At 44.1% G+C, this 13022-nt stretch overlaps 1 protein-coding gene across 5 annotated transcripts in view; it reads left to right on the top strand.

Annotated features, from left to right (window-relative positions):
- The first annotated feature begins 2073 nt into the window (after positions 1-2073).
- Positions 2074-13022, top strand: part of dmd (dystrophin) — a 1950296-nt gene continuing 1939347 nt past the window's right edge. For 4 of the 5 annotated variants that reach the window (XM_068040554.1, XM_068040555.1, XM_068040559.1 and 1 more), the window contains exon 1: positions 2075-2326. In XM_068040554.1, the coding sequence (XP_067896655.1) occupies positions 2260-2326 (67 nt within the window). In that variant the 5' untranslated portion in view covers positions 2075-2259. Of the gene's footprint in view, positions 2327-13022 lie in introns of all 5 variants that reach the window. The other variant, XM_068040560.1, reaches the window with a different exon arrangement.

Consider the following 13022-nt stretch of genomic DNA (forward strand, 5'->3'; position numbering starts at 1 on the left):
AGTTGATGGGGATATACAAGTTTATGACAGGCTTGGTTAGGTTAGATGGGTAAAAACTGTTCCCATGCAGGGGGAATAAGGGGGGAGGAACTTTTTAAAGCAGCAGCTGGTAATGACCTGGAACCCGCTGCCCACGAGGGTGGTGGAAGCAGCAACAATCAATGACTTCGAGAGGAAATTGGATGTCCACTTGAAGGAAATAGACTTGCAGGGCTACGGGAATCGAGCGGGGGAGTGGGACTGACTGACTAGCTCTGTGGAGAGCTGGCATGGACTCAATGGGCTGAATGGCCTCCTTCTGTGCTGTAAAATGACTATTCTTGAGTTGTACCTGTAAAATAAAAAGACAAATGTTTTGTACTTTATTCTGCCCTTTTAAACTTCCCTTGAGCTTGGGAGGATGGTTTGCCTTGTTGGCTGGCCAGAGATGGGAAGCTGTAGAGTTTGAAGTTTTTGAATGTGAATTACATCACTCCACCAACAGAGTTCTGCATGTGCTTGTTTGCACACATACAAAGCTCCTCTTTTGGCTGCTGAATATTTAGTTTTTTAACAGTGTTGGCAAAGTGCCCTATTCTCGTCAAAGTATTTAACAGGTTTTGCCATAAGTTTAAGTTCCTAGGAAACCCAGTGAACCATCATAGGATCTGTTAAAACTCAACTGCTCAATGAGGGCCTCCTTGGAAGATAATTTAAGAAAATCTCCAGAGATGGCTATCCAAATCCAGTATCATTAACATTTCTAATAAGATATCCATTTGTAATGTGTTTAGAGACTTCATTTCGAAAACTGAGCTGCAGAGCGCAGTTGGCTAGATTTGTCTTCCCATTGACTGGATGATTACCCAATATAGGTCAATGTGGAATTGCTTGTTTTTGTTTGTCAGGCTGTAGGATTCATCCCTATACTATTTTTATACCACTGCAGATTAATTTAGTGGGCACTCATTTCTCTAACAATTTCCATTATTTGCCTCTAATTTACTATCCCCAATGGGGGGGGAAATGCCTTGCCCCAGGTACAGTTCTGCATCACGTCATCCTAACCTCAAACAATTTTTTAAACAAAAGCAGATTGTCAACAATTAACTACAGTGTAAATCACAGGAAGTGGTATTGCAGCAGTTACTAAGGGTTGCAACAGCTGAAGGGGCCCAACAAAAGCATTGCTTTGATGTTTAACGTACATGATCAGTGTGGCATCAAATCATGCTGTGAGCATGGCAGCTGAGGTACACTTTCCTGTAGGTTTCCAAATTGGGATCTCTGGGGATCCACAATATCATCAGAATTCAGAAATCTTGAGACACTTTGTTTTTTTACCTGGACTTGTTGACTTTGAATGCCGGTTATTTCCTTATTGAGCAGTTGGGTTTTAAAAGATTCTATGATGGTTCACTGTATTTTCTAGGTACTAAACTTATGGCAAAACCTGTTGCATATGTGGGTACCCCAGAGGCTGTCGATACTTTGCAAGGTGGTCCTCCACACAAAATGTTTGAGAACTGCTGTGCTATCCTGAATAGCTTGCTATTGAATAACCTGAGCTCAAGGCAATTGAAACAGAAAAATGTTTGATAACTTTCAGTCTATTTTAGTTTCTTTTAAATATTGTACCCTCTTTTATTTCCTTTTTAATAAGGAAAAAGTGTCTGCCTCAAAATTGCAAATGACACATTTGTAGCAGAACATCTAATAAAAATTAAATCTGCACATTGTGAAGTGCTCTATTTCTAAAAAGTATAAATATGATATAAAGAGTGAGTGAACAGCAGCCTAAGACAGTGTAGAATCACTTGTAACTGGAATGCTTGTTACAATGTTAAAAGACAAAAGTTTCTCTGTAAAGGAGAGGGCATTAACTGTTACTAAAACTACAGGAACAGCTGCCTGACAGTGTTTGAAGCTATTATTCGGACCGCTACGAGAGCAGATCCTTATATGTACTGTCCATAGGAAGTTGTAATGTGGGTAGCTATACTTTTGGGTAGGGAGTTTGTTGCTTCTGCGCAAGGTCTGGAATTTGAAACATCTTGGGGCCTCAACAGTGCCGACATCAGTGACTCTAGCAACATACTGGAAAGCCCGACCATTTCTTCCCTGCAGAGGTCTTCTTTCAAAGACAGTTAACTTTTTTTGATATATGTATATAAGCTGAGGGAACGGTAGTGAACTCCTTGTGTTTGGATTACAAAGAGTGGAAAGACAAGAGTTCAGCAGAAGTAAACGGTACTAATCTTGGAGTTGTTTGAAAACTTGATGGCATTTCTGTCCTGTAAACTACAATCGTCGGCAATGTTTTGGAGTGAAGATCCTGAAGACGACTGTAAGTTTAAATCATTGTATAAACATTTGGCCTTACTGCACATTCTCTTGCTTCAGCTGTGATTTTCCATATTTACATGTTAATGAAAATATCAATATTTTGATGAGGAATTTGTTGCTGTAAACAATGGTTCTCTTTGTCTGTCTTTAAAGTGCTACCTTAAATTAGAACATTGTTAAATGACTGAATCATAAGTAAGGTGAGGTTTATGTGTTTCTGTATAACTAAGTAATATGAATTGCTAATAAATGTTTAGAGAATTATTGTAACTTAACCTATTTATTGAATTAGCAAAGTTGGCATCGTTAACATTGCAGGAGTTCTTAATTTCTAGAGACTAAACAGTATTTTCCAGAGTGTTGGAAACATAAACCTGTGCTGCACATGTACTGCCTTTTGGATTTCACTGAACAAAATTGAGAGGCATTTGGTTCATATTCTCTGAGGCATAAAAGCAGATTTAACGAGCTTCATATCTGTTTGAGTCTTTTTCAGATAAAGCTGTTGCAATGTCAGCGTGTAAGCCAAATGTTGCAAAGATTTTTGAACTTGTTGACATAGAGGAGGTATGTTTCTGTGCTGATTTAAAGGGGCTGTGCTGTCATGAACCTGTGAAACACATTACCCTCTTTGTATGCCAATTACTTGCCAAGTGACTCAATAACATCATAGAAGCTCAGAATTCACAGAATAGAAGGAGGACATTTGACCCATCATGCCTGTGCCAGTTGAAGCTGTCTACTTGAATTCTATTTCCTTATCCTTTCACCATTATGGTACTGATTGTGTTTGCCAGTATTGCTCCTCAGAGTTTAATTCATATTGAAAATATACATCCAGCCACAAAATTGGTTTACAGAAATCAGTGTATGCTGTATTTTCTTCTGGGGTCAACAGTCTGTTGTTAGAACTGAGTTTCATGTCAGTCTGTTCTTGGATGCTCCAGGATTTAAACCTTATGAAGAACTCTCCAGTACAGATGCAGTAGGCTGAATTTTAACCTTAAAAATGGACGGGTTTGGATCAAGTGGGGGATTAAAGTCTCAAAAATCTGTTTCCCAATGCAAACCCACCTCCCACACCTCATTTCCAGCATAACTGAGGCTGGAAGTTGGGCAGAACGACAATCCAATCCAAGAAGGCTTGCTGCAACTTTAAATATGATAATGAAGCTTCATCCAGGTGATGACTTGGTGGATTCAGGAGATAAATGCCTTCACACCTACCTCCTGGATCCAGGTGGTTTCCTGTGGAGCCTCCTTGATCGGACCCCCTGTGACCTTCCCTGCTGAGGCCTACGATCCCACCATGAGGCCTCCAACCTCCCTCTCACCAGGCCTTGATCTCTCGACCACCATCAGTCCCCAATCCCCCCAACATCACCTGGGCTCTGATCCACCACCTCACTTCCCCCCGCATCCCCCCCAAGGCCCTCAACCCAACAGTCCCCTCTCCCAAGGTCCCCAATCCACCCCTTCCTCTAGACCGTTTTCCCCCCACCACATAGCTTCTGACGCACCCCACCTCAGGCCCCTGACCTCCCCCAAACCCAGGACTGGCAGCACACCCAATCGACTCCCCACCTCCACACTGCCCCCAACCCCCACATATACCCTCCCACCCCCCCCCCCCCCCCACTCCAATTCCCAGTTTGTGCTTACCTGCTGCTGCAGCCATCACTGACTGGTTTCCTGCCCAATTGGAAGCCTAACCTGTCCATCATGCTGGCCTGCAGGCAAGCAACTGATCAGTAACATTACTGACACGCTGTGGAGTTAAAGCTCCACAGTGTGTTGGGAATTCTGAATTGCAGGTTCCCCATGACTTTCTGACAAACCTACTCCCATATTTCAGTGTCATATTTTTGGATATTATCTTGCTGCAGTGGGCTTCCCTCATAATTGCTTCCATACCTTTCATGTGACCTAAAAACAGATATCACCTTCAGCAAATAAACTGCAGAGTTTGGCAGATGTCACAGAACCATAATGGCTCATGAAAACATTTGGGGGCTCTGCACTAACAAATAGATATATCTTTTGTCTGTCACACTCAAGCATCACACTCTAACTCATTTTGATTGGCTGAAATAATGTCTCATAAATTAGCAACAACTAATAACTGAATAAGTAGGTAAAGTTGTCAATCATAACAACAAAAACAACTTAAAATTATACAGTGCCTTTAAAGTAAAGATCTTCCCAAAGCGCTTCACAGGAGCATTGTAAAGCAAAATTAGACACCAAGCCGCATGAAGTGATATTAGGGCAGGTGCCCAAAAACTTGGTCAAAGAGGTAGGTTTTAAGGACTGTCTTTAAGGAATAAAGAGAGATAGAGGGCTGAATTTTACAGACCCCCTGCCCGACACGGGGGTCGTGGCGGTGGGGGGTGGGCCTGGAAAATGCTTCCGGGAGAGGGCCACCATGCACCCCACGCCGGGAGGGCCCGGCCCGATATTGTCAGTGGCAGCCCCCAGCCGCTCAGTGACTGGACCACCATTTAAATATTTAAATAAATTGAAATCATTGAATTAATTATATTCACGTTCCCACCGTCGATCCCGGTGCAATCGTTGTGCCTCTGGCCAGCACTCCCACGTCTTCGGATCGCTGTCTGGGGAACTGCGGCTGAACACTAGTGGAGAGGGGGGAGGCGGTAAGTTTCTCAGTGCAGGAGCGGGGTCAAAGTAATATCATTGGTGTAGGGGATGGTGGGAAGGGTTATAGTTCAAAGTTTACGTGCTTTGGGAGAGGGGGTGGTCAGGTGGTCAAGGGAAGTTTTTTTTGTGGGGCGGGAGAGGGCAAGTAATTAATTCTATGGTTATTGAGGGGGTGGGAGAGGGGCAAAATAAGTGTTAATTTTTTTCATTCAATGGCTCTTTAAAAATTTAAATTGAGTGGCAGGGATCGAAGCCCTTTAAAAATGGCATCAGCTGCCTGTGCACAGGCAGCTGATGCCATTGCTGGGGACGGACAGCCCGCCCCCTCCACATCATCGGGTGGGTGGGGGCAACCTGCCCCGGCTATTTAAATGAGCCGCCGTGCTTAATATCGTGGTAGCTCCGTGACGTGCAGCCTACACGGGCGGGCGGCCGGCTGTTGTTTTTGTCCCCTGCCAATTTCGGCGACAGGAGTATAAATTTCAATCCAGAGAGTCAGAGGGGTTTAGGGAGGGAATTCCAAAGCTTAGGCCTAGGCAGCTGAAGGCACGGCTGTTCTAATCCAGAAAGCTAGGTGGTGAAGGATAGAACTGGAGCCAACCTTGACATATTTTGATAAGTATTTATTTACAGAGATACACATTGCAAACATGCACTTCCTAACCCCAACGACCACACTTGCAGTTTGTTCCTATTTACAGGAACATAAATGAATCTCCAGGTAATGCATACAATTAATATACAATCAACAATGGCCACCAACGGTGGAGCAATTTAAATCGGGGATGCTCAAGAGGCCAGAATTTGATGAGTGTAGATATCTCAGAGGGTTGTGGGGCTGGAGGAGATTACAGAGATAGGGAGGGGCGAGGCCATGGAGGGATTTGAAAACGAGGATGAGAATTTTAAAATCAAGACATTACTTGATTGGGAATCAATGTAGGTCAGTGAGCACAGGGGTGATAGGTGAATAGGACTTGGTGCAAGCAAGGACACAGCCTTTAACGTAATAATAACATAATAGTGACTTAAGTAGGCAAAGTGCAAGTAAACTTTCAATGAAATTCTATTACTAAGAATATATGAAAACAACCACGCTACAAAGAGTTGTCAGCAAAAGCTACCAATTAAAAACATGGCAACCCAATGAAAGTCCTTGAAATATTTTGTTGAAAATCCTTTCAGCTGCTCTCTTGCACTTTCATTAAACTAACACTTAGTATTGGAACATCATTTATGACATAGACATTAGAAAATGATAAACTTACCTACAGAAAACATTTACAGCCAGTGAGACAAAGCCACCTACTCTAGCATCAGTTTTAAACAAGTGTTCTGACTGGCATGTTTTTAAAGGGTTTGAATTGGTGTGACATTTCAAATCTCTCCATAGTCTTGTACCTCTCTACCTAAACAATCTCCTTTAGTCGTATGTCCCTGTGAAATCTTGTGCTTTTCTGACATTGTCAGTTACCATTCATCTTTTCTTCTGTTCCATGTTGGCAGATGCTTCTTCAGCTAATATGTCCTCACCCCCTGGAACATTCATCTCCTATGTCTCTGCCTACCCACCTTCCTTCTTACCCTTATATGACTCTCCTTTCTCCTCCTCAATGTCCTCTTTCTATCTACCATACTGTAAAGTGCTCTGAGACATGTACCTGGAAATAATGAGCGTTATATAAATGCAGGTTCTTGCATGTGGCCCATCCAAGCCCATGCCATTCAGACACATGAAGCCACACATGCTATTTACCCATCCTTTAATCATCTAGGCTATAACTTTGTTGGTGTAATGGGCGCCTGAACTGAGAGGTCCAAGGCCAGCTTGGAATTGGGCCATGAGCATTATTAATATTAATTGGATGAGTTGCCAGTGCCTGTTGTGTCTCTACAGCCTTAGGAAAAAGACTTACCTTTTGGTGATGCTTGCCATGTGACTACTTCAGAATCCCAACAGGAGCTGGCTCAGCTCTTCGATATTGAATTTAGCAGAAATAGGCTTTCAGCCTCTCATTTACAAATGTAAAGCAGCTAGAGTCGGTTTTGGTTGGCTGGCAGGCAGGGGCCCAATATCGTCAGGTGTCCTTTGGGTCCTCTGAAATCAACCCTCTTTATCCCCGTGATCTCTTGTGTGAGGCATGAAAACCTGAGTATACTTCCGGGGAAAGAAATTCATTAATGAAGGGCAATTTTCTGTGTTTTGCTCATGACTGGAAGCCTTGCCACCGGGAGTGCATATCAGAAAATGTGGTGCGCTTAACACACAATTTTGCAGCCATTTTAAATAGCGGGAAAATTGTGCGTAGTGTGAAGCTGAATTTCTAGAATACACTTCTGAGGGCTGAGGCCCAGGCTGAGAGGGCTAAGTCAGGAAAAAACCTCTAACTGTCTCAGCATGGAACCTCCCCGTGCAGTCATTTTTGCTTAAATATTCTAGCATTGGGACAATACAGTGTTTTTAAATTGAAACGTCTCTGGCAATAAATATTTTGCTGACTGGAAAGTCTACATTGTCGTTGTCGGGTGGGGATTGATTTAGCTCATTTGTGATTTCCCCCAGGATTAACTCATGACCTAGGTTCACAAATGAAAAATGGGTGAGGGAGCAGAGGGCTTCCGGTGCCTGTGGAGAGGCAACGCTCTCCAGAAAAGAGGGGAATAAACTGGAAAGGGGAGAAAGTATATGCAATAGGTTATGCTGCACACAGTTAAAAGTAGAGGGGGAAGGGCAAATTCAAATAAAATATATTAAAAAGTAGTTTTATATCAAGGTCGTGTTGACTTTTGTAAAGAGTAAAAATGCTCTGAAGAATTTCAAGGTAATGAAAGTCCGCCTCTTTTCCATCTCTGATTTATAATTGAGCTAAAGGAGTTTTACTGGAGGCGTTTTGCTCTTTGTACTATTGTGGGTTGGCATCTTGAATTTGTGCCAAGGCCAAAGACAGAATAATAGTGGCACTGATTGGTTTGAATTCTGTCTTGTTCAGAAAGCAGATAAAGTACTGTGCCAGAGATTTCTTACTCATGAGGTAATACTGTATTCTTTTGAGACTTGCTCTGTTATCCAGCAGCTGCTTTGTAGTGTGGCACATTGGTGAAGGTCATGGGATGCAGTGTGGGAATCTCAAATCTTTGCTTGGTCCCATCCAAGGACCAACTTTCATGAGAATAGATGTGTATGAAACTTAATAGATTGTGGTTGAAGCACAGATGGAAGGTGCTTGGAGCAAGCCTGACAGCAAGATTTTACTTCAGCTCAATTTTGAGCGGCACCTTATTAGTTGTCTTAATTAGGTAAACTAAACCGAGTCAATAAACTTCATTAGTCTGGGGAAAGATTTCTGCTGTGTTAAAATGTTATTAAGGGAACCTTCATTCTTAAGCAAAATGTTATTGTTCAAAGCTACGAAAGTAACAATTCCCAGCCCACTCAATCTGCTTTCCTGTATTTCTGCCGTCTTCTTTGGCTTACAGTCTCTAATGACGCAGAGTCAGTGTAAAATGTGGTTAGGCTCACTGTCACACCTAACACAGTACTTGATCTAGGTTGGTTTTGGCTCATATTATCTGCAATAAAGTTGAAGGTGCTCTGTTCTAATTGTTTTATATAATTTCCTCCCTGTTTTACTTCAGTATGCATCAAATCACTTCCTCGCTGACAAAATGATATGGCTCCTAGATCTCTGTCACTGCCCCCTTTGGCGAGTCACTAGAAGGTGTTGTTTTGGAAGAATGTCCTTGTCCAGTTTACCCTGCACTGAAGAATAAAGCAGTGTCTGCCTGGCATGGCTGTCATCAACAGCTGAGCAGATAAGGGACAAACCCATTCAGTTGCTCTTTTGCAATCGGCATTTTTAACTCTTCACTATAACTGTTGTTTTCTCTTCCCCTCCCTTTTTGTTCTGTTCAGTTCGCAATGTTTTCTTATTTGCTAGTTTTTAATTCTGATGAATCCTATCCAAAGCATAACCTCACTTTTTTTCTTTTTCAGATGCCTATAAACCAGTGTTTTCTGTTTCTAGTTCCGAGTTCTCCCATTCCTTGGCACTTAATTGCGTGCTGACATTCCAATAATCCAAATCAATGTGCCATTACTATTTAGTTATATTTGGAAAAAATCTAAAAGCAGTGATTTTTATTATGTATGTGTGGGGGCGGGGGTAGAGTGAGTGGGGTGTTGATAGAGAATTGCACTGAGTAGCTTTTAGGTTAATAAACTTTTTAAAATTAAAGTATTTTGTTCCTTTTTTTATATATAACAAGTAAGCATATATTAATTATCTTGATAATCATGCATACTTCTGCCATTAGTTTCAGAAGATTGTTGTGCTTTCATTGTAGACTTTGTTAGAAGAATCCCCAATATTGTGACAATTTCCAACAAAAGGCCAAATTTTAATCCTCTTTAGAATAGCACTCCAGTGCTCTGCCAGAGTCACCACTTGTGAAGTGGGCAGACTGAGAAAACCCTACCTGTTCATCAGATAAGTGACCTTTCACAAGATGAATGCACTCTTACATCTGATACAGCAGGATAGGGCTGTCTGGCTTCAGAATATGCAAGGACTATAGAATGATAACAGTCTTAGACAAGGGAACTACAGCATTTCCTGTTCAGAAGACTAAGCTGTGAAGGATCAAAAATTGCCAGGACATGGAAAACCCCTAGAATTTGTAGAAGTGCCAGGGATTTTGTCTCCTTCCAGGGAACACAGCAGCAAATATATATTATATTGAATCGCGGAGCAAGCTGGAAGGGCTGAATGGCCTACTCCTGCTCCTAGTTGTTATGTTTTTGTGCTCTTATCTCCATGCATATCCGCCATATCAGATTTGGAGTATGAATCATGGGAGTACCCCTAACCCCCAAAAACAGGTGGGTTAGTTTCAGATGGGAAGATTAAAAACTAGCAATCTGAAACAGGAACCCAACCCGCTTTAAATCCGCCCACTTCCAGTTTTAACGGAGGCGGGATGAAGGGCTGGCGACCAATCAACTTCAGGAGGCGGGTTGGTCATTGAAGTCTTTTAAAGAGGCTGCATGCCTTCATTTTAACAGTGAATTTATTAACCACAATTGGCCAGATTTCCTGGGCCTTGGGAAACCTGGCAGATCAAAGGAGGAGAGAAGGGCTGAATCTATCAGGTAAGAACCTTTACAGCACTGTTCATGGGCTTGTATCCACCGCCCCCCGTCCCTACCCCCCCACCATGATCTGTCTGCTCTGCACCCTTCCTTAGTGATCAGACCATCCCTACCACAATTTGCTTTCACGACACGCCACCCATGGTTGGAACCCCCCATCATGACACCGCTCCCCCACCATCTCTCCCATCCCTCCGGTAGACCTGTTGCTCAGTTCGACCAGGCTGGCAGTCAGGCAGGAAACCTACAAGAGAAAAAAATTCAGGAAACCCATACTTCCTGGTTTCCTGACAACAACTCTGCCCACCCCATCTCTGATTGCGCCCCGAAGATAAGATTGGAGCCATGGTAGTTGACGGATAAATTATTCCAGGTTTGGAGGGGGCATATATGACTAATACTGCAGTGTTGAGGAGTGTGCTGTGTGTAGTAATGATAGAAGGTGACAAAATCGTAAGCAGACACAAATTTCATGGCATTGTCCACTGTCCAGGAATTCAAAGGCGATGTCCCATTATTGATCCTTTACTGTTTTAGCACTCAGCATAAGAAGCCATTTAATTGCCTGAATTGGTCACTCCTTGCCTCATAAGTTGAGTCATAAGCAACCAGTGCCATGCAAGCTGCACTGAATTTGACATAATTCCAAAGTCATATTTTAGAAATGGTTGTCCCTGATGGAGTTATTTTTCAGCCCTCTGTAATATGTTGCATTAAAAGTGAAAACTAAACCAAGAATTATTATAGGCTATTGCTCTTAGTTGCTGGGCTGAGATGTCCTTTCTTCCTTGCAGACCACTTTATCTTGTGTATAAACAGTAGAAGTGATGACATGATTTGTGATACAATTACTGCAGCATGCCACCAGAGTGGTTTGTGCTGGCAGTATTTTTCTTACATAGTTCTAATTAAACTTTAACTTTTTAAGATGTTTGCGCTGGAGCAGTGATGAACGGCTGCTGTAGCTCAGATTTGCTGGGCTGATTGACAATGGTGGGATAGTGGGGGGGGGGGGCTGTAATTTTGAGCTATTGACTGGGTGATGGGATTATCAGCTCTGATTGCACATATTCCTGGAGGTGTCATGATGTGGCCTCCTGCCTCCAATTGCCCCATCCCCACATTCCTGTCTTTGGTTGCCCAACACTCGCAGCACGCCATCTTTCAACACCAATTGGAAACTGAATGGACATAGGCTCTTCATTACCTGATTGAGTGATATTTTGTCTGATATTTGATATTTTTGTCTGATATTTTTATAACTAGAATCATAGGACTTAATTTTGTGGAGCTGGTGAGGATCCTGACACTGGGAAGGGGAACCTCGCTTCAGCCATTTTGGAGACCTCCTTCCCTGACTCTGTTTAACTGTACTCGGGTAATTAACTGCCCGGCGCTGTGGCCCCGTCCCTTTTAAGGACTGGATCCTGCCCCCAAGAGCAGCTCGCAGCTCAGTGATATTGGCAGCGCCACGAGGAGCAGTGACCACTGCCAGTACTATGAAGCCCTGGACCCCAGGTAAGTGTGGCGAGGTCGCCGGGGACAGTCTGGAAGGCCCTGGCAACTTTGGGGAGAGGGTGGTTGTTGAGGGTGGGGGGCATTGTTGGTGCAGGGCTGCCTTTGCCAGCGGGGGCCTTCCGTGGGCCACAGATTGCCTACAGCGGGAAGAGGCCCTTAAGAGGCTATTAATTGGCCACTTAAGCACCTCAATTGGCATCTGGGTGGAAAGGCCAACGTCAGCTTTTCCCAACCCCAACAAAATTGCGTGGTGATAGGCACAACACCCACTGCCTTCCATCACTATTTTATGGACCCCCCCACCTCCATTCCCATCCTTAGGCGGACCATAAAATTCCACCCATAGGGCTGGATTTTATAGGGGCCTCAACGTTGGGATCTGTGGCAGGGGGGCATGAACATTGCCCCAGATGAGGCAGATGGTCTCGGACATGCGTGCTCTGATTGACAATGACCTGAGGCCTCACAGCCCCCATGGTAGTCCCCTACCTGCAGCCATCAAAGTCTCCATCGCCTTGAACTTCTATGCAGCCGGGTCGCTCCAGGGATCAGCTGTGGTCCAATGTGGCATCTCACAGTTGGCAGCTCATCAGGCAGGTCATGGATGCCATTGTCAGGAGGACGGGTCTACCGCAGTTTGACACAGGTGAGCCTCCACTGGCACAGAGGGCATTGGATTCAGCCTTCATTGCTGGATTCGCCAGGTGCTGGGCATCATTGACTGCGCCCATGTGGCCTTCAAGGCACGCAGTGAGATTCATCAACAGGAAAGGCTTCCACTCCCTCAATGTCCAACTGGTCTGTGACCCTAACAAGAGCTTTCTCCATGTGTGTGCCTACTTTCCTGGCAGCTGCCATGATTTCTTCATCCTCTGCCAATCCAGGAGATGGCTACTGACCCTTCTATGGGAGCCCCAAACAGAAGCACAGAGATAAAACAACCAACGCCACCTGCTCAGCAGGCCAGCCATTGAGCAGGCCATCGCGTTTGTGAAGATGCGATTCCGGTGTTTGAATTGGTCACGTGGTGTCTCCAATACCCTCCTGCAAGGGTCTCAGTCATTGTGGTAGTCTGCTGTGCTCTCCATAACATGACCCTCCAGAGAGGTATGGATCTTGAGGTCACTGAGGCCCTGGAAGGAGACAGCTCATCGTGGGAGGATTAGGAGGTAGGACCATTGGGAGGAAGAGGGGGCAGAGGGGGATAATACTGAACAGAGAGGTGATCCTGCTGCATGACAAGGTGGCCTCCTTCTGCCACATTCTGGGAAGAGGACTTCCCTCCTGCCCCTCACGGCCTGCAATATTAGATCCAGGTGGGCATCAATAAAGTGAGGGTATGCCCTGCCCCTAGTGCCGGGGGTCCAGC

Source organism: Heterodontus francisci, chromosome 10 (assembly GCF_036365525.1).
Source record: "Heterodontus francisci isolate sHetFra1 chromosome 10, sHetFra1.hap1, whole genome shotgun sequence".
Taxonomy (NCBI): Eukaryota; Metazoa; Chordata; class Chondrichthyes; order Heterodontiformes; family Heterodontidae; genus Heterodontus; species Heterodontus francisci.